Source organism: Carex rostrata, chromosome 5, assembly GCF_964058835.1.
Source record: "Carex rostrata chromosome 5, lpCarRost1.2, whole genome shotgun sequence".
NCBI classification, from domain to species: domain Eukaryota; kingdom Viridiplantae; phylum Streptophyta; class Magnoliopsida; order Poales; family Cyperaceae; genus Carex; species Carex rostrata.
This window is the reverse complement of record NC_135922.1, coordinates 6752469-6778626: the sequence shown is the minus strand read 5'-3', so window position 1 is coordinate 6778626 and position 26158 is coordinate 6752469. Positions and strand designations below refer to the sequence as shown.

The window sequence follows — 26158 nt, the reverse complement described above, 5'->3', positions numbered from 1 at the left end:
TTTCACAATTTGAGCAAACAAGAGGGCTGGGATGAAAAAGGTGCATAGAACAATTTGAGCATTCTCTCCAACTAGGATTGTATCCTCGCACTTCATGGTGTATAATTAAACATTAAGAATTTAATTATACAACTAAAATAAAATTGAAACTAATTAAATGTGGGTCTCTCAAATTTTTTTTGTAGTTAAATTATTATTTCGGATCCTATATTATAGGGATGCAAGTCACATCATGACTGGGTAGAAAATTAGCACAGTTTTGTTGCAGTACGGTATAACACGTGTTGGTCACGTATTGTAACTTGTATGTTGCGTGCTGTGATTATTCACATGATATGATATTTTTCAGAAAATTAATTAGCGCAGCACAGCATGCGAACTAATCTAGTTATGATACAACACGTGATCAAGATTGTTAGATCTTAATTAATTGAATGATGAATATTTAATAAACTAACTTAAATTACGAAAAAAAAATTAGTTAAATGTGATCAAACGTGACTAGACACGGTACGTGTGGTCACGGTGTGACTAACGTGTTGTAACCGTCCCTTCAAATTTGATTAGGCACAATACATCACGTAAAAATTTCACTTGATCACGGCATCTGACTAGTCACAACACGAATTTATTACATCCTACGATATATTTTAAATAAATTTCTCCATGTCATTTTTGTTTAGTTCAATTATTTCGGATTCTATATTTTTTTAAATAAAATTCTTCTGGTATGAAAAGAGATCGACTTTTTTTATCCATAACCCTAGTTATATATTGATTTTTATGTAAAATAATAATGTGAAATTATAAAACTTTAAGAAATGTCAACCTTCTTCAGAGTATATATTTTGGTAGTATACTTCAACCTATGTTATTAAGAATAGAACTAGGATATTTCTAAGCTCATAAGTTTTTTTATTTTTTTATTTTTTTTAATTTCAAAACTTAATAGGCTTCAAATGTCAAATTCAAATCATGAAAATCAATATATTATATGTTCAAATTAATTTTGTATAAAATTAAAGCCATTATTCTAAAATTAATTTAATATAAAGTTAAACAATAAAAATTTAGAAGTTTATTTTAATACAATTATTTGTCATATTTTTTGACGACTTTATACTATATTAATCAAAATATTATACAAAAACAATTTAGTTAATTATAAAACTATTTTAGTTAATTTTAAAATTTATAAAAACAAAAGATCTATTTAAATCAACTTAAAACAAATTAGACTCAACATTTATGTTCAATCTTTGAAATTAACTCAACAAAAAATAAATATAAAAAGCTTTTTTTTGTTTATCAGATTTGTTGGGGCCAGCTCACCAGAGAGGCACCCTATAAAAATTGAAGTATGCTGCTTATAAGTGGAGAGCACACGGTATTCTTTAGTAAAAGGCGAAAGAATAGTTCGCTTTGTGCTCCCCACGCAGCTCCATGAATTTGGCAAAAACCAAAAGCTGCCTACTTATTAAACAAGGAGAGCGCTCAATTGTTATCGAAAACAATGTGGGACTAAGATGTCACTTGCGCTTTCTTTTTCTTAGCACTTATAAACCGGCTCATCCAGTCTTCAATTTTTGTAATGGTTCATTATGGGCCTTTTGGGCCCAAATTAGCTGTGTCATCTATATATTATGGGCCTTGTGGACGTTTATGGCAATGGTAAGCTGCATTTTTTTTTTTACCCATTTAAGAATTTTGAATAAAATCGATTGTCATTTGTTATTATTACTTTGAGCTACGAAGATATCAAATATATTATCATGATATATTGTAACTTGTAACCAAGGTTCTAAATAGCGATTATAGCGCTATTATTTTAAGGTATAGAAAAGTTATAGCTGCGCTATAGTACAATTATAGCTAACTATTTAAAATCATTATAAAAGAAAAGTGATTAATATCGTTATAGCTTTTGAGGTCCGAAAAAGCTATAATTAACTATTTAGAACTATACTTGTAACTCATTGTATGTGGTACAAGTGTGCATACTGGTTTTGTACAAAGGATTAGCATATCATGGAATCAAAATTTTGTTAATCAACCAACCAACACCATAAAAATAGCACAACTGAAGAGTGAGTCTATGGTACTATGCATAGCGCATATTGGTCCATATTATGAATCAATATCTCCGTTTTCATAGTCCAAATAGTCGACCTGCAGGTGTAAAGAAAAATAGATTTACCTCTTTTGGTTGTTTGGTAAATTGGTTTGACAATGTGAATTTTTTAAAGTTAAGTGGTTCTTTGTCTGAGGACTTGTCATTTGCTAATAACCCAAGAAAAAAAATTGGGTGGAAGTTGGAGACTGAGTATTAGAATTGTCGAGTTTTGTGCATATAATCAACCCACACATGGATCTGCAGTACCAAACCACTCATTTGACAGATTGTTTGGTTTGCTTTAATGACAAAGGCGACAAAAGTTCCTTCAAATTCTTTTTAATTTACGTTTGAAATTGACAAGTAGTAAGTTCGATTTTCAGAACACAAAAATGAAACTGGTATATCGCAGTTTCAAACTGTGGTATCTTTTGGGAATCGCTTTTTAAAACTGCAGTTTCTTTTTCTGGTACCGTAGTTTCAAACTGCAATTTCTGTAAAAATAGAATTTTTTATAAAAATAGAGTTAATTTGTTGTTTTTTTAACATGGTAAATAAAAAGTTTCAGTGGATAACTTGCACATAAATTTGATAGTTCCCTTATATATATGAAGGAATGAGGTCTAAAATCGGATTAATGGACATTTAATTACGGGACATATTAACAAGGAATAGACAGATTTCAATTTATAACGGACGGTTCGGATTAAACATGAGAGGATAAGATACTTGTGATAATCTGAACTTGATGATGAAACAATTCACTCAAGAAAGACTTTCCTCCATACAAATATTCATGTCTCACCAGTATATATATATGATAGACCAATCAATACCACTATTTTTCTCTTGCTGCTCCTCACAGCAGCCATTATTGGTTATATACTAGAACTAGGGTGTTCTTAAGTTCATCAATCCCTTTGGTGAATTGAAGTCTAAAATCCATCGAATCGGCTTCAAATGATGAATCCGAACCGTTGAAATCTGCCTATCTTACGAGTGATACGTCTATGTGCAAAAATTTTAAATATTCAAATTAATTTAGTATAAAGTCATGCGGTCAAAATTAGAGTGTTAATAAATTAATTTTAATGCATTCATTTTTTGAATCTTTTTTGACCACTTGACTCTATGCAAAATTAATTTCAAAATTAAAAAATTTTATATGTAGATGCATCACTCGTAAGGTAGATAGATTTCAACGGTTCAGATTCATCGTTTGAGGCCAATTCAATGGATTTTAGACTTGAGTTCACCAAGAAGCTTGGTGAACTTAAGAACACCCTAGTTCTACTCATATACTTTATATTATCCATAATATGAGTACAACCTTTGTCAAGTTTATTTTTCTTTTTGTTCTCATTCTTATGGCCTCTCAGCCAGCAGTAGTGCCTAAAGCAACAGTGGCAGTCGTTCCAGTCGATGTGTAAGTGTTGGAATACACATGTCAGAGACGCCACAATCAATCCAGCAGCTCTCTTATGCGCCAGCAGAAGTTTAGGTTGATTAGATTTATTTGCTTGTTTAGAGATATTGTATTAAGGAGAAAATATTACAAAATAAGGAAATATATAAGTAGTTGTAATTAGGAAGATATATGAGCTGTATGTGGCGGCTATAACAAGGGCAACATAATACTCAAAACAATTAAGTTGCCACTCTGTAACCTCCTCCAAAAATAATAAATATTCTTGTTCTTCTCAAAGTTGTTAGCTTGACTCAAATTTATCATGGTATCAGAGCGGATACGATCTTGAAGTTTGAAGATTGAAGATTGAAGCAACAAAATCGAAGTTCGAAGATTGAAGTTTATACCTTTCTCTTCTAACTGGTATCATCTCTGCGATTGGTGCTTTTAACTTTTGTTTTATTTGTTTTATTCTGATAGACAGCAAAAACCTTATAATCCTTGTGATTCTTTAAACCCCGATCTATAAAAAACATAAAAAAAAAATAAAAAAATAAAAAAGGGGGGAGGAAGAAAGAAGGAAAAGAAAAAGAAAAAGAAAACTAGAAAAAAGAAAGAAAGGGTCTCTTGTGAAAAACAGAATCTCATTCCATTCTTACCCATATAAGCAACCCTGCTATTAAAAAAACTGAAGGAACTTTTTCCTCAATAACAATCCACAGAGAGAAAGAAAGAAAAAGAGAAAGAAAACTAAAAAAAAAGAAAGAAAGGGTCTCTTGCTATTACTATTTTTTTTTTCTCTCTTACTTGCTGTGTAACATCAGCTGGGCACTATTGTAATAGGTTAAAAAAAAGGGAAAAAAGGAATAAAAGAAAAAAAAGAAAAAAAAAAAACAGAAAAGAAAAAAAAACAGAAAAGAAAAAAAACAGAAAAAAAACAAAAAAAAAAAAAACAGAAAAAAAACATAAAAAGAAATATACGTTTGAATTCTCTACCAAAGGATCTTTATTTTTTGTCTCTCTAAGAATAACCTTCTGTTGGTACATCTTGATACTTGCATAATTAAAGTAAAACACAAACTTCAATTTTCTTTTGAAGTTAGGATATTTTTTTCTGGTAGGTTAAGAGCATTTGTTGTTTTATATCAATCTTAGGTTATCTTGGTAATTTGTTTTTTTTTTTTTTTTTTTTTTTTTGTTGTCTCCATAACAAACTTTGTTTCCCAGTATACAAAGTAGATAGTAAAAGAGAGGGAAGGCGATTTATCTAATAAGAAAAAAGGGTAACATTGTTTTTTCCTTCATTCTGATTGGTCTTTTGTTTTTTGTTTTTTGTTGTCCTCATTTTATTTTATTTTTTTGTTGTTCTTGGTTCATTTTTTTGTGTGACTATATAAATAATAAAAAAAAACTGCAGAAAAAAAACTGAAAAGGAAAAAAACAGAAGAAAACAAAAACAGAAGAAAAAAAATAGAAGAAAAAACAGAAGAAAAAAAACAGAAGAAAAAAAAACAGAAGAAAATAAAAAGAAGAAAAAACAAAAACAAAAAACAGAAAAAAAACTAAAGATATTTTACTCTTGTTGTTCTCCAGATTTATATCTTAATTTTGAAGGAGTATGGATAGCTCTTCCGATGACATCCAAAACAAAAACAGCAACATCTTCGAAGACCTTGCCAAAACACTACAAATGATCCTAGCCCAAAATCAACAACTCGTCCTTCAAAATCAACAACTTGGCCATCAAAACCCTCCCACACCACCAGTTCAACCTCCAATTGATATTCCTGTCTCTCTCATTACCATTAAACTGAATGAAAAAAATTTCAGAGTATGGTCCCAGATGGTTCAATTAACCTTGACCGGCAAAGACAAATTGGGGTATATTGATGACACCTACCTATAACCACCATCAGATGATCCTATCTCTCTCAAAAGGTGGAAAACTGAAGACTCAATTGTGAAAACTTGGATCCTAAATTCATTGGATCCATCACTGGTTGGAAATTTCATGCTATATCCAACTGCCAAGGCTGTTTGGGATGCTCTCAAACGTACTTATTTCGAAGGCAGTGACGAATCAAAAATATTTGAATTGAAGAGGAGAGCCAATCGACTTCGACAATCTGGTGGGTCAATTGAAGAGTACTACAACAATCTCCAAGGACTCTGGCAAGAAATCGACTATCGATGCCCAAACAGTATGAAATGTGCCGAAGACATCCAAGAATACAGCAGGATTATCCAGAAAGATCGGTTGTATGATTTTTTGGATGGTCTAGATGATCGGTTGGATAGTGCTCGAGCAATGGTCCTCAACATACGACCTCTACCTGGTGTTGAGGAAGCATATGGTCGGATACGTCAAGAGGAAAACAGACAAGCCGTAATGCTAAAGAAGGAGGTGCCAACTAGTGTTGTAATGCTAGCAAAGAAGGAAGAGGTAGAAGCAAACCTGACATTGGTAAGGCCTAATGGAAAAAATTATAACAATAAAAGTTACAACAATAAAAAACCAAAACAAGGCGGGATCAAATGTTCTAATTGTGGGTAAAATGGACACACAAAAGATGGGTGTTGGAAGATTATTGGGTACCCTGATTGGTGGGAAGAGCATCAAAAGAAAAAGAAGGCAGAATGGGGTCAAACATCTAAACCACGGGCTGGAATGGCTCAGGCAGCTGGACCAACCCAAGTTAATGAAGATGGCTCTGGACCAACTAATACGGCTGATGTGATGGGTAGAGCTTATGCAAATGGTTCAGGTGCATTAGAAAATGGTAACAACAGTGAAGGTAAGTCAAATTCTCCTTCTCTAAATAATACAACTAATGCATACTACAATTGGGTGATTGACTCAGGTGCAACAGATCACATGACGTTTTCAGAAAAGGATCTTGTGAATATGGTACCGCCAAGAAGAACACAAATTCTAAATGCCAATGGTGTCTCATATCCCGTCAAAGGAGCTGGGGATGTTCCAATATCTCCATCCATGACACTATCAAATACATTGCTAGTGCCTTCTTTATCAACAAAGTTGCTCTCTGTAGGTCAGTTGGCTGAAGATCTAAATTGTGTTGTACTAATGTACCCTAAATTTTGCTTGTTTCAGGATATTCTCACGAAAGAGATTATCGGGCGTGGTTCTAAGCAAGGGAGGTTGTATCATCTTGAAGATATGACAGTTGGGTGTGCTAATTTGGCAGGTGGCCCTTCTACTACAAACAAAAATAAGCTCATGATGTGGCATAAGCGACTCGGACATCCATCATTTGGTTATCTAAGAAAACTTATGCCTTCTCTGTTTTTAAATTTAAATGAAGTTGATTTTAACTGTGAGACTTGTTTTAAGGCTAAGAGCCATCGTGTATCGTATCCTATTAGCTTAAGTAAAAGTATTGTTCCGTTTGCTTTAATTCATTCAGATGTTTGGGGACCTTCTCCAATTTCTTCAAAAATGAATTTTCGATGGTTTGTGCTTTTTATTGATGATTGTACACGCATGACTTGGCTATACTTGTTAAAAACAAAAAATGAAGTTGCACAAAGTTTTGAACACTTCTGTAATATAGTTCACACGCAATTTGGGAAAGAAATTAAATGTTTGAGAAGTGACAATGGAGGAGAATTTGTTAATGGAGTATTAAAAACTTATTTCTTTAATAAAGGTATTATTCATGAAACATCGTGTGTAGGGACACCACAACAAAATGGAGTCGCTGAAAGAAAAAATAGGCATATCCTTGAGACTGCAAGAGCATTAATGTTTGAAAACAACATTCCTCAATTTTTTTGGGATAATGCAGTGTCTACTGCTGTTTACTTGATCAATAGAATGCCGTCAAAAACAAATAATTTTAAAACACCCTTACAAACTTTCTCTTCTCATTTTCAAATTCCTTCTGTTCTAAACTTACCACCAAAAGTGTTTGGATGTGTAGCTTATGTTCATGTTCAAAAAACTCAAAGAACAAAACTTGAACCATGTGCAGAAAAGTGTATTTTTCTAGGGTTTGGAACAAATAAAAAAGGATATAAATGCTGGAATCCTAAATCTAATAAATGGTATGTCACAATGGATGTCATGTTTATTGAAACTGAAAGTTTTTTTCAACCAAATCAGATTCCTATTCAGGGGGAGACTGCAGTGAATAGGGAATCATGGTGGAATGAAAAATCTGACACTTCCAGTGACACATTTGTTCCTATTTTTGAGCACACATCTTTTCCTTTAAATCCAGCAGCAATTGAAACTGACTTTCAGGAGGATAGAAAATCTAAAGGTGTACAAATTGAAAATTGTCAAGATGAGCAGGCCAAAATCAGCAAATCACATTCAGATTTGTATGAAGATAAGCAGGACGAAGTGAGTAATCCACACTCAGATTCGAATTCGAAAGATAAAATAGAAGCTGACTCAGGTCAAGTGGTGGTTGAAACTGCTACTGAAAATTCTGGTTCTGGAATTAAATTCTGTATTGATCTGGGGGATGTAAGAGAAGAACATAACATAACAGAGTCATCAACTCGAACAACTTCTGAGATTCGCCATGAGGTAAGTCCTTTAAATTTAATAAGGTTACCAGATAGAAAGAATAGAGGAGTACCACCAAAAAGATTCATTTCAGAGTGTGGAATAGATGAGAAAAAAAGGTATCCGGTTGCAAACTATGTGTCTACCAAACATTTACCAGAACCAATAAAAAGTTTTGCCATTAGAATCTCTTCAGAAATTGCACCCGAAAAGGTAAATGATGCTTTGAGAGATCCTAAATGGGTTGAAGCAATGAAAGTTGAGATGGAAGCACTTGAAAAAAATGGTACTTGGAAACTAGTTGACTTACCAGAGGGAAAAAGGCCAGTTGGGTGTAAATGGATCTTCACTATTAAATATGGTGCAAATGGTGAGGTTGAAAGATACAAGGCAAGACTTGTTGCTAAGGGTTACACCCAAACCTATGGCATTGATTATCAAGAAACATTCTCACCTGTAGCTAAACTTAACACAATTCGAGTTCTGTTGTCTCTTGCAGCTAATTTAGATTGGCCGCTACATCAATTTGATGTGAAAAATGCATTCTTGCATGGAGACCTTGAAGAAGAAATTTACATGGATTTACCTCCCGGCTACAAACACTCTAGTGCACGGCCACTAGTATGCAAATTAAGAAAGGCATTGTATGGTTTGAAACAATCCCCTCGTGCATGCTTTGGGAGATTTTGTAGTGCCATGAAGAAATATGGTTATTGTCAGAGTGACTCTGACCACACTTTATTCATTAAAAAGAATAAAAAAAAACTGACTGTACTAATCATTTATGTTGATGATATGATCATTACAGGTGATGATCTAGAAGAAATCCAGGTACTAGAGGCACAACTTGCAAAAGAATTTGAGATGAAGAATCTAGGAGGATTAAAATACTTCCTAGGAATAGAGGTAAGTCGTTCAAAACAAGACATTTTTTTATCACAAAGAAAGTATGTCTTGGACTTACTAGCTGAGGTAGGGTTACTTGACTGTAAACCTGTAGACACCCCAGTTGTTCAAAATTTGAAACTTAAACATGATCCTGATCAAGCACCTGTATGTAGAGAAAGGTACCAAAGACTAGTAGGAAAGCTCATTTACCTATCACACACGAGACCTGATATTGCATATGCAGTAGGTGTAGTAAGCCAATTTATGCATGCTCCAAATGAGACACATTTGGAAGCAGTGTATCGTATTCTAAAGTATTTGAAAGGTGCACCGGGAAGAGGGATACAATTCAGGAAAAATGGGCACCTTAGAATTGAGGGTTATACAGATGCAGATTGGGCAGGAGATGTTAATGATAGGAAGTCAACATCAGGTTACTTTACCTTTGTTGGGGGGAATTTAGTAACCTGGAGAAGTAAAAAACAAAATACAGTAGCTCTTTCTAGTGCTGAAGCAGAATTTAGAGGAATTCAGCATGGATTGCAAGAGTTAATGTGGATCAAGAAGTTGTTGGAAGAACTTGGATATGGTCCTAAAGAGGAGATGACATTGTTCTGCGACAACAAGGCCGCAATAGAGATCTCCCAGAATCCTGTTCAGCACGACCGAACAAAACATGTTGAAGTGGATAGGCATTACATCAAACACCAACTAGAAGGAAAAATTTTGAGACTCCCGTTTGTAAGATCAGAAGAACAACTAGCAGACATTTTGACGAAAGGGGTGGCTAGCAAAATGTTTTATGATTCAATTGACAAGTTGGGTATGACAGATATATGTATACCAACTTGAGGGGGAGTGTTGGAATACACATGTCAGAGACGCCACAATCAATCCAGCAGCTCTCTTATGCGCCAGCAGAAGTTTAGGTTGATTAGATTTATTTGCTTGTTTAGAGATATTGTATTAAGGAGAAAATATTACAAAATAAGGAAATATATAAGTAGTTGTAATTAGGAAGATATATGAGCTGTATGTGGCGGCTATAACAAGGGCAACATAATACTCAAAACAATTAAGTTGCTATTGTATCAAACAACACTCTGTAACCTCCTCCAAAAATAATAAATATTCTTGTTCTTCTCAAAGTTGTTAGCTTGACTCAAATTTATCAGTAAGTGGCCCCAATAACAGTGGTACCTGTCCTCCAGGAAGAAATTAAACTCATCAGCACAGATGGCAATCATGACCCAAGGCGGAGGGAAGCAGAGGAAATGGGGCCAAATTGATTCCATTTAAAAAAAAATATATATTTAGGTATGATTTTCTATATAATTTAGAGTAAAATAGTATGATATTGTAAAATTGATCGCCATTATTCTTAGAAATTTTTTATATGATTGATCTCTATATGTTTTTGATCTTCATAGTTCGAGAGTCTGGCTCCGCCCCTGATCACGACATACTTCAAAAAAGATCATCCATAGAAAACATATTCTCCTTGTATATGTATGTACGTATTAGGTGAATGTGTGATTCTATATGTTATATATTGTTCTGGGGTATTGGGTACACCCACTGAAGTAGTCATATATACTCAGTTTTTTTTTTTTTTGCAATTCAAAGTAGGCATGCATTAATGCATATGGTGGTGCCAAATTATATTTTCTGAACATGTCAATCTTTTAAATAGTTGACTATAGCGAAGCAGCATGAGTATAATATTTTCTTGATTTTTGAAAGCTATGATACATACACACGGGAGGATTCAAATTTTTTGTCAAAGGGGTAAGAAAATAACGAATCGGGTTTAAATTTTAGAAACTTATCACACAAACGTTAGGTATGTATATTCAAATTAGAGGCCTAGCATGTGTAGGAGAAATATTTAGTCTTTTAATTTGTTAATTTGTGATGACAATTAATTCAGTACCTCACTTTGTTGTGTACCAACACAAACATATATCTTTTTATATTTCTCAATTTAGAATTTTCTGGTATGCTCAAAACTCTAAAGGTTTTGCAGGCTATAAAGACGAAATAATAAGAAATATATAATTGGTGCACTGTATGAATTAGTCAAACTTTTGCCCATTTTATCACTCCGATATTTCTTCTCTTAGATAATTCTTTATCGGAACCCAATTACTAGAAACAATTCATCAATGGATCTTGTATACCATCAAAGTAAATCCACTAAAATATTAATTACCACAAGCTAGGAGTACAAGCTGTAAAAGAAGCCCAAGTGACAAAAACTCTACTTAATTTCTAATTTAGTTTTTTGTGACAACTCTTAACACCTCCTTTAAATTTTTGATCTCCATGTTCCCCAATCCAACTCATACTCTGCCATTGTTTTCATATATTATCTTTATTGATCATCTGTTTATCCATTTACAAATGTATAACAAATTAAAAACCAACCATAATTTTAACGAGGAAAAGGTCGATATTTCAAAAGTATTTTATTTACCAATATACAATAAATTAACCAATGCAAACTAAACTTTGAAAACAACAACAACAACAATCAAGTCTTTAGTCCCAAACAAATTGGGGTAGGCTATAAATGAAACCCAATCACAATCATAAAATAAAGTGATTCTTGAGTAGAATCAGCAAGGAGGCTTGTCGGCAGGAGGAGGCAATATTTTTGCCTCTGGACTATTACCATTCTTTGTTATAAACACAACATCCATTCCCCAGATTGTGTGTTCTTCGTAGTGACAGTGCAAGTACCAAACTCCTAATTTAATTGCAAAACCAAAATATGTGGAGGATTAGTGTCTGAAAAACACTCCAAACAACAATTTGTAACAATAGTGCTAGGTGGAGGAGTTAGGGTTGTTTGATATCCATGTTGGATGTCTTTTGTATAGTGCTAGGTTGAAGAGTTCACATTTCAAGACCTTGTAAATAAAATTTCTTTTTTTATTGATATATTTGTTAGCACTTCGTCGCTACTTAATTAGCCCGGATAAAATATCCAATCAAATATTACTAAACAAGCTGTTCTCATTGTAGTTGTGTAACACCTTTGATTGTCAAAATTAAATCAATAAAAAGATTCAATACATTTGATATTTAAAAGGAAGAAATAAAGAATGAACTCACCCGGATTAGCTGCCCTAAAGCGGATAGCTGCCCAACCGCTCTTCGGCACACCCAGAGTGTTCTGACGTGGCGGATCGACCAAGTTGTAACTCATAGGATCTGTTGTGTTGTTGAAGTTGCCGAATCCGCTTCCAATGACATAGAAGCTGTGGCCGTGCAAATGCACTGGATGGTTAACATATCCGGTTAGTAAGCTAGTGCCCTGAAACACAATCTCCACGGTCGTGTTATACTCAAGTACTTTCACTTTTGTCGATTTTTCAACAATATATAGCTGCTCTGGAATGTTGGGATCAGTAAAATTGTAGAAGAGCGGTGGTTGGTCAGGGAAGTCAGTGGTGTACACACCAGCAATAGAATTGTAGTATGCATCTAGCACATCAATTTTGGGTTTCAGGGTTTGGAAACTAGCATTGTTCATACTAGCAGCGAACCTTTTACCTCGTGGACCAGCACATGACTTGTTAGGGCACAATTGTTCATCCGCAGTTATGATGATATACATTTTGACATCGACAGTTTGGGGTACAGTAGCTGGGTGATCTGAGCTAGCTAGTGAGCGGAGACCACTTGTAAACACAGATGATGCTTTAGTGTCGTTGGAGTATGGTAAGGAGGTTAAAACTGGTCTTGTTGCTGGCGCAGAATGATTAGTTTTGTATTCTAGAATTGCTACGGTCATATTGGCATCTCTAGGGGCCGCGGAATATCCATCAAAGTATAGTTTCGTCACTATGTAATAACGGAAGGGGGAAGATGAGTTTTGGAATTGATTAGCAGATAAGAGGAGGTCCATCGTTTGGCCCGGAGCAATCATGATAAATTCATTCACGTAAGGCTTTGTATAGCTGGCGTCGGTTCCAACCAACCTTACATTGTGGCCAGAAACAGCAAAAAGGAACTCATTTTCCATGGCTGCATTTATAACACGAAGGAGGTACATTTTGCCTTGGTCGACTTGTACCTTGAAAGTGTCTGAAACAAAAGTAAAAATGAAAATTGATGTAGTTAGAGTTAGACCACATTATATTTGAAAAAAATAATATATATATATATTTTTTAATTGATAAGCAACAAACACTGTCAAAGAGAATCTCGATCTTATGAAACATCCATTAACAACTTGCATTATAAATAAACAACTTCCTGTACCGGGAACAATAAATTACCATTTTCTGAGCATGGCATGAAGTCACCAGGCTGTCCATTGATGGTGTTGGCATCAGACAGTTCGAATTGACCGCCTTTTTCAACTGCAGTTTGGTACACATCTGTTATGTTTTTGTTCCACCACTCTCCTAGAATCAGCGTGAATTCTTTATGAGGTTTATGGAAGGGGAAAGTGGTTCCAAGCTTCGGGTAGATAACAATAGCACCATGAACAGTAGCACGATCATATTCGGTATGTGCATGCCACCAGAGTGTGCCTTCTTCTTCCGTAAATTGGATCCGTTGTGTGTAGTTGGCTGTTGGCTGGATAGGGCACTGAGTAATGTATTCCGGTCCATCGGACCACGGGTCCCTCGGCTGGTTTATGCCATGCCTATAGAAATTAAATGAATACATGTTAGTCTTTCATGGTTGTAATAATTCTTTCTTAATAGTGCAGATACTGTATAGTACCACTGTACCAGTGCATGGTGATGTTCTTGTTCCCTCTGTTGATGACCTTGACATAGACTATGTCGCCTTTGCGAGCTGAGATAGTGGGTCCCGGATATAATCCGTTGACAGTTAATATGTTCTTTGTGTTATTGCAGAGCCGGGTGTAGGTAGCTTCTTGAATCTGTTTAAGGTAAAAAAAACCAAATAATTAAGTAAAAAAAAAAAGTATCTATCAAGTAAAAAGTTCATACTTGGATTGTATTTTTGTATAATTGGTTCCATACACAGTGTGTATACTTGATTAACCCTCGAAATTATTTTTTGTATGTTTGGATTGTATTGTACATTGAGTGAATCTACAGTACTATGCGTATCACGGGTTTGTTTGTAATACAGATCAATATTTTCATTTTTTAAATTCTGATAGTCGATCCAAATCATTCAACATGATCTCGATATGAATATCTACTTGCAGACTGAATTATATATTTTTTAGAATTTTTTTACTATTTTTTAAGATAGGTAGAAAATCACTTGATCTGAAAATTCTGGACCATTAAAAAACAGTGATTTTCTATCTATTTTAAAAAATAGTAAAACAATTCTAAAAAATATAAAATTCAGTCTGCAAGTACATATTCATATGTAAATCATGTTGAACGGTTTGGATCGACCGTTAGAATTTAAAAAACAAAAATATTAATCCGTATTACGGACCAAATCGTGATATGCATAGTACCATAGACTCACTCTTGTACATTAATAAAAAAAAGTATTGTACATTTGTAGCACTGAACTATATGAATAAAATCACTTTTTACCATAATATTTAAGAAAATTATAATTTATAGTTTTTCTTCAAATTTTGTAAGAACAAAAAAAATTTAGATTTCATAGAAAATCCAGAATTTTTTAATCTGAGTGAGCTGGGAAGTCTATTGTTAGGTGGCACTATGGCACCAACAAAAGAATAGGGATAAAGAAAGAGCATGCAGTAGGTACTTTTAGGAGGCGGCAAACAACACCAAAGAATGCAACATGCATGATGAGATCACATGAGTGAGGCTACAGTACTTTCAGGACGGAGTTAGACTTTTAGATATTATAGGGATCAAATGTAAATAGAGGTTAAGCATATAAAGATTTTCTACTACGAATGATGATTAATTTCACACTATCCATAATATTTTATCTTAAAATATATTAAAAATAAAGTCTAAATATAACAAAATTGAAAATTAATGGGCGTCAATTGATCTCCATTAATTCATATAGGCTAGATTCTCCTCTGAGTACTTTACAAAGAGCGAAATGGTACTGTACTATGAATTAATTATATATCCGTTTAAACAATTGATCCAAACATTTCAAAATAATATCCATATAAAAATGTACTTGGAGATCAAATTTTATATTTTCTAGATTCCGTTTACTATTTTTTAGATAGATAGAATATGATTATCGGGTCGATCTAAAGATTTTGAACCATCTAAAAATAGTGATTGTCAATCTATCCAGAAAACAATAAATTTTTTTTTTAAAATATAAAATTTAATCTCTATGTACATTTTCATATGGAGTTATAATAAGGATGGATCCGTAATTTGTAAAATACCATTTCCTCACTTGAGATGACATTATTAATGTCAAAAGGACATCAAAATGTAAAGCATTTCCGTCAGATGCCATATATTTCCATGCATGTTCCTTTTTGGAATTGGGTTTTGTCCAATTATAGCTTTAGACAAATTTTATCTAAAGTCAAATTAAATCAGCCGTTCTGTGTTGAGATTCATAACAAATTAATTTATAACATAATAAATTTAAACAGTCTCGTGAATCTAAAATATCTATATAAATTTTGGTATAGATCGGACGGTCTAAATCCAGCTTTAAATAAGATTTTGTCTTAAAACTTTTTGGACAAAAACCCCAGTCGTCCTTTTTACCTAAGTGTATTATGTGATCAATATTATATATGATAATTTAATTGAGATAGGTGTGCGAGGGGGGGGGGGGGGGGGGGGGGACCAAAGTTCACCTGATGTCCGATTTAAGACATTTGGTTTGGTTTATATCGAGATTAAAGTAAACAATCAACCCATATTTAAATTTTAAATTCGCTCGCACAAATCTCGACATGTATCGGACTACTTACATTGAAATTTGTATCCTCTGCATTAACTCAAAAGGAAATCTTCTGAGTTAATGAATCTTGACCATCCGATCTGTTTTGAAATTCATGCAGACTAAATTCACACTAATATTAAAGGGCTCCCTATATCATAAGCAGGGGTCGAATTGGCTCTGTTTAAAATCAGACGGTTGAAATTCATTAACTCAAAAGATTCATTTTTGAGTTAATGCAGAGAATATGCATTCACTTACATTGGACATCGAATAAATTTCAATCTGATGCCCATTAAAAAAACCTAGGTCCCAATTAAAGTAAGTTATATTTTCAAGCCCTATATTTCTTTTGAAGGTTTTGTATTATTTCTTGAATATTCAAACTAGAACTCGTGAATTTATAAAAATAAAATAGAATAACAATTATACCAAACATTGTGAATTGTGATAGCAGAGAAATCACTTACAATAAAAGTATGGTGTTGAATCTTGGCTTCACAAGGGATGGAGAACAAACAACATAGCATTAGACCAACGGCTATTGGCCATAACAAGAAAAGCTTACTAAAAAACATGGTGCTTGAAAATTAAAAATAAACCAAAACCAATGCTCAATATTTTGTTGGGTTGTTTACTTTCTCCGAGGAGAATACTTGCAATCAATTTGGTTTAGTAAGCTTTAGAGAACATGCATTTATGGGTTTTTATAGGAAGAAAAATAATTTGGTTTAGTGAGATATAGTTTCTACACACCGACTACTTGAAGAATTTTTTTATATATTGTAATAAAATAACCCCTTTTCCTTCCAAGAATGGATAATCAATAATGATTAGTGTAATAAAGTGTGTAAATAAAGCAACCTTTAATTTGTCAGCGATTTTTATTGGTTATGGGTGACCCATGCATCATACTTAAAACGTTTAATTAAAGAAATGCTCATAAGATCATTAATAAATGTTTGTTTTATTGGTTACGGGTGACCCATATACTTCACCATTGGGAGACTTTTTTTGAGTAGAAATTAATAAAAATGAAGAGAGACAAAAATAGTGCATCCGATTTTTTATTAATAGAAAGATCGGTAGGATTTTACCGATTCTAAAAATAAAAATAAAGTTTGGATCGGTAGGAATTTTACCAATCCAAACCAGTTTTTATTTTTTCTCTTTTAATTTTCTCTAGTAAACTATAATTTTTCTTTAGTAAAATAGAAATATAGTATCTTAAAATTTAGATTTATAATAGACATTCCATCTACATTGGAAAAACATTTAATACTTTACTAGAGATCTAATAGAAGAATTTCCTTCATTTATGTATAAAAAAAAATAACTAAGTTTGGATCGGTAGAATTCCTACCAATTCAAATATTTTGATTTTTGAATCAGTAAAAATCCTACTAAGCTTTCTATCGATGAAAAATCTAATGTATTTTCTCTATTTCTCTCTCTTATTTTATATTAATTTCTACAGAAAAACAATTCCCACCATAGAAATAATGTAGTTTTCCTATTTACTGATAAAGTTAAAAAAGAGACCAACTTAAGGAGGTGCCACACATCAAGATGGTCCAGTGCGAGGTAATATTACTCTTATATTAAAAGTATTTATAAACAACTTAATATCACATTTATTTTCCATAACTTTCATTAGCATGGATGATTTACCTATATTTAGTAGAAATATGATTTTTCCAAAGGGGAAATTGATGATTTACCTATATTTGAATTTGTTTGGTTGCTTCAACTTGGGAGCGTGTATCCTCTGAGATATCTCATATTTTGCGTGACTGACGTGTCCGGTGCCTATTCGGGTGTGGTGACGTATGGGGCCAGTATTATTTGAGCTTTGAGATTTGCGCAGAACGTATTGCAACGGTTGAGATTTTTCAAAAAGTCACGCAATATATGAGATATCTCAGAGGATGCGGATTCTTCAACTTGGTAGGTCTGAAACCCTGTCTGTGCAAGATTGGAACAAATTAGAAGATTATTCAAAATTTAAGGGAACCATGTGGCAACTATAATTTGCAGGTTCATTTATAAATTGAATACTATCATTGCGGCATTAATTAAGTGGGAACCAAATGCGGTAAGGTTAGTATTCTGCTCAGTTAAATATATATATGAGAGCGATGCATGGGTGCAAGTTGCAGATTCATACAGCCGAGCAACATAATTGATCATATATGAAGCATGCACAACAGAATTAATATTGCTTAATTGTGTTTAGTTGCTTAATTCCAAAAGAATGAACCTCTAACCGACCATATTTTGGGCCATGTCTATAATTCCCAATCCATCTCAATCTAAATAAATCCCAATTAATCCCGAATAGACTCAAATCAAGCCCAATTCAACTCTAAACCTCAACCAAGCCCAATAAAGTCCTAATCAAGTCCAATTGAATCCAAACCAATTAGCCCAGTCAAGCTCAAACTAAGTCCAATTAAACATGAAATCAAACCAAATTGCCCCACATCAAGTCTGATCAAACCCTAATCAAATAAATATCTAATCCATATCAAATCCAACAATCTGAATCATATCTAAATTAAACCAAACCAAATCCAATTAAAGCCCAATTAAACCTAGTTGGACCCATACAACCGCAAACCCTTGACAGTTGGACCCTTATAACCACTCATGGAGCCTAAGCTCCGATATCAAACCTAAAGTTACAAGTTGACAACCCAAAAGCACCCATATCAAACCAAAGGATTAGAGCCCCTTGGGTTAAACTGAGACAATAGTCTGAAAGGAATATGAACCCTTTTCAGACCTTAAAGCTTTGAAATCCATGCTAAAAGGGACTTGAGGAATTCACACTCAGACAGACTGGGATACCATATTTCTTAGCCAGTACTATGCATCATGGTATCTTTAATTCCAGACTTGCATCGGTGAAAGAATCTATTAATTTACGGATAGAACTTACAAATTACTCCGTTAATCTTCGTGCGGAAGCGGATCTTACAAGCGTAGCAGTATCACTGGTTCTGCAAAAAATCACAAGCGAAAGCCAGAAGCCTTGCGTTTTCCACAACCTAAAACCTTCAATTCTTAACAGATTGTTTCTTGGTGCTCTTTATCTCTTCTCTCTTTCTTGGCTGTTACACTTACACGTTCATAAAGGGTCTGCACCTCTTCATAAAGAGTCTGCACCCCTTCATAACAGGTCAGCACCTCTTCATAACGGGTTAGGTTTTGAATTCGGGTTTTCCATAACGGGTGTACCAATTAATAAATCCAATAGAATCATTAAAGCATGAGACCCTAATTCTAATATTTAGTTCATGAAAGGCCTTAATTCCCAGAATGACGAGGTGCTCGAGACCATATGAGCTCTCGGGGTAATTAATGGTGAAGCTTACGCCTGCCAGAAGATTAAACTTCCTCCACAATCAATCAACTCCCTTTGACAACCGATAACAGTATGTTATCCGAGGGTGAACCAGAAGTCCCTTTTTGGTAGAGTGCAGTGATCCACCATGTCCTCCTCCTCACGAGGGAGGGTCAGCTCATCTTCACCATGCTCACCAATGAGCAGCCAAAATGGTACCAACAGCTTCATACTTTTTATTTTTTTACAAAAACTATCATCACTACATTCTGAAGGAAAAATAAACAACATGCCAACATGGGACCACTACCACTGACCTTAGTAGGTAGTTAGTATTACTGTCAGCCCAGTATCATTTGGCTTAGACGCTTAGTACCATCCTTTAGGAATATGTTTGTGTTCTGCTACAGTTTAGTTGGAAGCTATTTTGTCTGGTACTCTATGTCAGTATCTGGTTATTTTGGCTGGTGCTATGTTTTAGCTCCAGTACTGGAATTTATTACTGTTTTTGAGAGAAGTTAACATATTGAAACTGAATGTAACTTAACATCTATTTCAGCAATGAAATGGGCTTTATAGCATTTTATTTAAAAAACCAATTACTTTTGATAAAAAAAGATGGAATTCAATTCATTTCTCCTTATTAAATCCGCCCGATGTTCTCCTTTCAAAATATATTTTTTGGTGGTGCACTCTCCTTGGAGAAGTGAATTCAAATTTAGTTACAACAAATAGCTCCAAGAAACTAAATATTTTTTCTTCTTGTTTAGCTTTACTCTAATCATTAATATATTTTTGTAAAATCTCATGTTCTCTCATTGTGCAAATAGCATGTCTTATTCTGTCGTATACATATAAATGAATTCCTATTGTAATTCAATACATTTATATAAGTGCGCGTAATAAATTACTACTATTGTGACCGTGCGTATTAAAAATAGCGGTGCTTCTAACTTATTTTGGAAGATACAATTACCTAAAATAAAGGAAATTAACCTCAATATTCCTGTAATTTCTCAAAGTCAATTACAGCAATATTGAGAAAGAAAAAAAAATTATGAAAGCAACGAGGAAAAGAAGAAAAAGAAAACATGTTTTAATTAATTGGTTCAAGTAATATTGAGGTTATTAGATCCTTCGTATCACTGTCCGGCTTGCCATATCCATCGCCAAGTTGGAAGATACGATGTGCCATACGTGAGACATTGAGAGCAACATTATTGATATACTTCTCAAAAGCAGAATGGCCTACGACTTCACCGTTGAGCATTGTCCAATATTTCAAAATCAGTTCCTTTATTTCTTGGCGAGCAACAGATTCTGTGACACCTTTGTCCCACATATAACATTGAATGGATTTGTCAGTATACCCCCGCTCTATCTCGTCCTGAAATTAGAATTGTGATGTTTAATGCAAGAAAATTGTTTGAAATGCGGTGTACAATACGTACAAGAAATTATTTTCTTCTTTAATTTTCAGATGGTTTATAATACCAACCTCATTTTCAAAAATCTTTTCAGATGGGTAGGCAACAACATAAAATTCATTAGTATTACCTTGTTCTAACCATATTATTTTAATATATGCACTTACAGTGGATGTTGCTAAGTCGTTATGAAGCCGAAAAATCACAGATGAATACCGAACAATGTCCGGATAACCAGATGAGAACTGCTCCAGATCTTTGGCAGTAACATAATCATTTATATAGTAGGCATAGGAAAGAACTATGTGGCCTGAAATTGAGACCCATGCGTTCTCAAGGTATTCCTCCAATGTTGGTGCATATCCTTTGTGATACCATCTTGCTTCCACTATGTATGATTTGCATAGATCTTTCCACTGCCAAATTGTTTCCAATAATAAATGTACAAAAAAACTAATAGTTGTTCAGTCAGTCTTCATTTTCATTATATTTTTGGAGAATTTCACGTATACCCCTCAAAAATATTGAATTTATGTATCCCCCTTTAAATTCATAATATGATATATACCCTTCTAAATTTCAAAAAGTCACAAATTTATTCAATTTATTTTCTTTTCTATTAAAATTAATTTTTAAATTTATAAAGTATCTGTATATTTTACCGTCTGTTAAAAAATAAAATATTTAGTATATTTAAGACGAATGTTCAGTCTTCTAATCGGCCAGGTATGGGGACACGTGATTCATTTTCTTCTTGTGATATGAAACAAGCGTATGCCTAAATACCATTGTGTATGCGTTACAAGTAGAGAACCTCAAAAATTAGAAGACTGACCACACTTTTTTTTACATGGACTAGATATTTTCGTTTTTTTACTGAGAACTTCATAAATTTCAAATGATTTTTCAATCAGAAAAAGGCAATAAATTGAATGAGTTTGTCAGTTTTTGAAATTTAGAAGAGTTAATGTGATACAATGAATTTTAGAGGGAAAATACGTAATTTCAAGATTTTTAAGGGGCATAAATGAAATTCCGCCCGCTTTTAATTTTTGGATGGCAACAAAATTATGCAGAAGGAAAAACAGTGATATGGATTTATTAATTACCACTCGCCTAAGATGCGGAATAACATAAAGTCCTTTCTCTTTCAAGATTTGGTTACCCTGATCTTCAACTGTCTTAAAGAGAGCTAAAATACACATCTGAAAGTTTTCAGGAAGCCCCTTTGAAGCAGTGACATCCCATCTTCAAAAAAAATGATAATTAAGAATTGAAATAGCCTATATATTATTCAGAATGAAACAAAATACAAGAACTTACTGTTGGATGGCGTTAGTAAAGACCTCAAGTTCATCCAATGACCCATAAATATCATAGATATCATCAATTGTTGTAATCAGGCAGCTTGCTTGTGTCATTGCTATTCTATAACTTGAATGCTCTGGCTCAAAAGCGAAGCCTACATTCCAGATGTAGTTCTCAACCAGCCTATCGCGAATAAATGGTAGTTTTTCATAAAGGCCCAATTCATTCCACCATCTGGACAAAAGATAAGTGAAAAGAAATTTAAAAAGATGTTAATATATACTTTTTATTGAATTTATAAGGTGTTATAATTGTTATTTACCTTGACACCTGCTTTAGTTCTTTCTTGTACAAGTTTTGAATTAAATTGAAATCCAAAACAGCCAGTTCCCTCAGTGCAGGTCTCATCTGCTCGTCTATCTTGTATTGCTTGATAAACCAGCGAGTATGAATTCTTTGCATCCTCCAATTCAGAGGCAGCTCCAGTGCATGTGCAACATGTTCTTTTAGCCTTGAATTATCAACAATAGAGCTCTCCAAAAAAATTGTTAGGTGTTTGGTTGTGAAGTGTCGGGCCATCTCCAACGCATTTTCTCCTTTTTTTGCTATAAAAGAAGCCTCGTACAAACTGATCATCTCTTTCATGTCTGAATATTGCTTTGCTTTGCAGTTTCCATTTTCGTCGAAGTAATTTTTAAATATATCTGCCCAAAGTTGAAAGACTTTATTTCCATCTTAATTAATCTTAAAAGAAATAAAAAATAGTAAAATTGTACATGTAAAATCTCCAATCTTCTACACGAAAAATATGTGATTATTTTCACAACAACAAAGACTAGTTCTCCATTAAAACTATTAACTAACAACAAATTAATGTGTTTCTACTACTATCTCTATTAAAACTATTGAAGGCATTCTGCCAGCTTTCCAACTTGATAATACATTTAAAGATACATGATAGTTGACAACTAATCTTGTCTTAGAAATATATAAAGATACAAAAAATATACCTTCCTGTACGCTAAATCCATGCATCCTCAACAGTCTGAAAAGAAGTGATGCTTCATAAAGGTCATCAGGCATTGCAGATCCCATTGATTCATGGATGTTGGTAAGCACACAGTTTATCTCGTCCTTGAAATGATATGCGACTCCGAGGCGTTGCAACGTATCAACAAGCTCTAATTTATCCCTGAGCAACTCTTCCTTGTATATCATTTGACTCACCTCTTTCTTGAGCTTGCATACTCTTTCCATGTTTTTACCCTCCTTCATGTACAGAAACAGAAACAAACAGTTTATAAGCTTCATGAACAGTTTCTTACTGAATATATATGTTTATTTGCTTACATGTTTGTTTCCACTAAATGATTGGATGAAGTTATTATTCCATATGGTAGGTTGATAGTGTCCCGACCGTCGCTCGAACCCGGCAGATTGTAAATTTGCGTTAATACATAACCTATATGAAGTCACTCTCATTTGTTTCTGTTGAACTGGGATGAAAGGTGGAAGTGCAAAGCATAGAGCCATTTATGCAAGGAGCTCTAATGAAATTATAGGAGATACTTGTGGCTGCGTATATATAAATTTCAGATTGCTGGACTACTCTTCCATTTATAGATATATAGTCTGATTACCTAACAACTCTCCTACACATGATCCACCAAGATATCATACTATATTTAGAACAAATTAAATATATGGTAAATCATTGATTACATTTTTTTTCCACGTTGGACAATAATAAACTTAACATGGCAGCAATAAAAGAGGACTGTATGCACTAGTACACAAAATGCTACTAACCACGGTTAAAAAATGGGCTTTTATATGGTTTTTGAACCGTGTCTATGAGAGTCGTGTACAATAGGGTTGTTAAATTTGCACGGTTTTTGAACCGTGTATTGGAAGTAGTTTACCAAACGGGTCAGGTCAGGTCCCGTCGGTCCGAACCCACCCGGGCCATGGTTCCCACGGTGCTCGGGTCCGGTGGGTACCATTTGGTAGAGTTGGACCAAACCTGTGCTTGACCCTCGGTCCCAAATTAGCACAGGTTGGTGCGGGTCGGGTCTGGGTCTGGTCCGGGTCTTGGTCCGGGTCTGGTTTTTTTATTATTAAAAAACAGTGGACTGTTTCTCGCCGAAACAGGTTTGTTTCTGTTTAGTCCGGCTCGATCTAGGTTTGGTCCGGTCCAGGTTTGGTTTGGTCTGAGTTTAGGCGGGTCTCGGGTTGGTCCGGGTCGGGGCTAATCAGGTCGGGGGTTTGGGCAGATCGGGTTTTCGGGAGTCTAGTTCAAAATACGGGCCCAGTTCGGAGACGGTCCTCGATTTGGCCGGGTCAGGTCTGATCCGGTCGGATTTTTTCAATCCACTAAATCCAACTGATAGATAATAAGTACTAAATTAATATTTTAGAACTCTTGAATTGAAGTTCCAGTGGACAATATATAATTAATGAGAGATGTGAGTCATCTTCGTCATTCAATAAATAGTTTAAATATATAGTAAATTTTCAATTAAATGTGAGAGCTAATTAGTGATGTAGTTGCCATGGAAAAACAAATTTCAGATATTAATCAAAACAACATAAAAATAATACCACTAGTGGAAAATATGGAATCAGGATCGGTTATATACGCATATTAGTATCGGAATACAACCGATCCTGATGAAGGCGATACTGATACTACAATAATCTGGATCGGTTAAATAACCGATCCAAATAAAAACTATCAGGATCGGTTGTTTAAACAACTGATCCTGATAGTAACTATTAGGATCGGTTGTTTCAAAAAACCGATCCTAATAGTACTATTAGGGTCGGTTCTTTGAAACAACCGATCCTAATTCCTTTTTTTTTTTCAAGAACCAACATTTTGTGAAGCATTACATATTATAACAAGAAATTTAAATCCAAAAAAGAATTAATTAACAAACATACAAGTGACTAATTGGGCTATTTCTTCAATTAACACACATTTATGCAATTAATGTAAAGCACAACAATAAAAAAATCAATAATTACCTCTTTTGCAATCACATCACTTGAGATTAAAAAAAACCCTAAAAACAAAAACAAAAACAAAAACAAAAGTAACAATTAGATGGAAAAACATTTTCCAATAAAAAATGCAAAAAAATGTGTTTTTAAAAGTATAATAATGAGAAAATTAGATAAAACTAATACCATGATAGTTGATCGGCCGGATGATTAAGTAACTTGAGCGAGATGTCCTCAAGACTATAAAACAATATACAAACACCATTAATTAATTTTTGAAACAATAAAAAAATTAAAAACTGACACAATTGAGCCGGAGGTGCGAGAGGCTCGGCTTTGAGAGGAAGAGACGGAGAGAAAGAGAGAGAGAGACACGGAGGAGAGGGAGAGATGGAGACAGAGGCAGAGAGACAGAGTACTGAGGATTTGAGAGGGAGATACGGAGACACAGAGAGATTGACGCTAAGTTGAAAATGAGAGGCGCGAAATAAAAATAAGAACCCTAAGCAGGTTATATAGGGAGTTATCATTAGGATCGGTTGTTTATAAAAAACCGATCCTGATACTATTTTTTTTCAAAGTTGGTTCTGCCAAAAAAAAAAATTAGTATCAGGATCGGTTTTTTATAAAAAACCAGTCCTGATACTATATATAAGAAAAATCACTGAGGTAAACCCCACTCATATTGATGGTCTATCAACTATCAAACGGCTACCATTTATTTTCTTTTCTGTTTGGTAATGCATGTACACGGATAAATATTAAGAAAAATGTGAAAAATATAAAAATTATTTATTTGTGTTTGTATGGCCAAATCAACTCTACTAAGATCAATTTTGTACAATTTTATTATTATTAATGGCATCAAATTGTTAAATGGAATGCAGACTGTTCATTTCTGCATGATCATCCAATGATGGGTCTGTAATTAAATGACATGTAATAATTTTTAAAATGATCAAGATATAACATGGAACATTAATAACGTAAATGTGCCGAAGGCCCGACAACTGTAAGTCTTGATCCAACATAAACTATTTACGGCCGTGCAATGTTGCTATATTGTTTTGCTTTGATGAACTAGTAAACGAATCCCGAATTGTATAAAATTTTATAATGGTGAAATTAATATGACATTCTTTCATTTTAACGGTTCCGATCGACCAAATGCTAATGTTCGTATTCGTTCCTTCACAACCCCACACAACAAGGGTTCAAGTCCTATGTATATTATTATATGGCACAAGTCATTGATGCATCATGCATGATTGTATAAAAA

General features: G+C 33.9%; 3 protein-coding genes and 1 non-coding gene across 4 annotated transcripts; 1 reads left to right on the top strand and 3 right to left on the bottom strand.

Moving 5' to 3' along the window:
• Positions 1-1325: 1325 nt before the first annotated feature.
• Positions 1326-1441, bottom strand: LOC144555006 (U5 spliceosomal RNA). The gene has a single exon (XR_013511927.1). It is a non-coding gene; the product is annotated as a U5 spliceosomal RNA (small nuclear RNA).
• Positions 1442-5139: 3698 nt separating this feature from the next.
• On the top strand, positions 5140-7288 carry LOC144553769 (uncharacterized). The gene is made up of 4 exons (XM_078301968.1): positions 5140-5402; positions 5460-5985; positions 6106-6891; positions 7220-7288. Exons 1-4 carry the CDS (start codon positions 5140-5142, stop codon positions 7286-7288), a joined length of 1644 nt encoding a protein of 547 aa, XP_078158094.1.
• Positions 7289-11538: 4250 nt separating this feature from the next.
• Positions 11539-16448, bottom strand: LOC144554670 (putative laccase-9). The gene is made up of 5 exons (XM_078302986.1): positions 16266-16448; positions 13695-13849; positions 13233-13606; positions 12064-13038; positions 11539-11695 (listed from the first exon to the last, which is right to left on the bottom strand). Exons 1-5 carry the CDS (start codon positions 16371-16373, stop codon positions 11565-11567), a joined length of 1743 nt encoding a protein of 580 aa, XP_078159112.1. The 5' UTR covers positions 16374-16448; the 3' UTR covers positions 11539-11564.
• A 3728-nt stretch (positions 16449-20176) lies between these two features.
• On the bottom strand, positions 20177-23480 carry LOC144554755 (monoterpene synthase 8, chloroplastic-like). The gene is made up of 7 exons (XM_078303082.1): positions 23227-23480; positions 22887-23145; positions 22199-22580; positions 21892-22110; positions 21678-21816; positions 20736-20984; positions 20177-20528 (listed from the first exon to the last, which is right to left on the bottom strand). The coding sequence occupies exons 1-7, from the start codon at positions 23407-23409 to the stop codon at positions 20238-20240; spliced, it is 1722 nt and encodes a 573-aa protein (XP_078159208.1). The 5' UTR covers positions 23410-23480; the 3' UTR covers positions 20177-20237.
• Positions 23481-26158: the final 2678 nt, after the last annotated feature.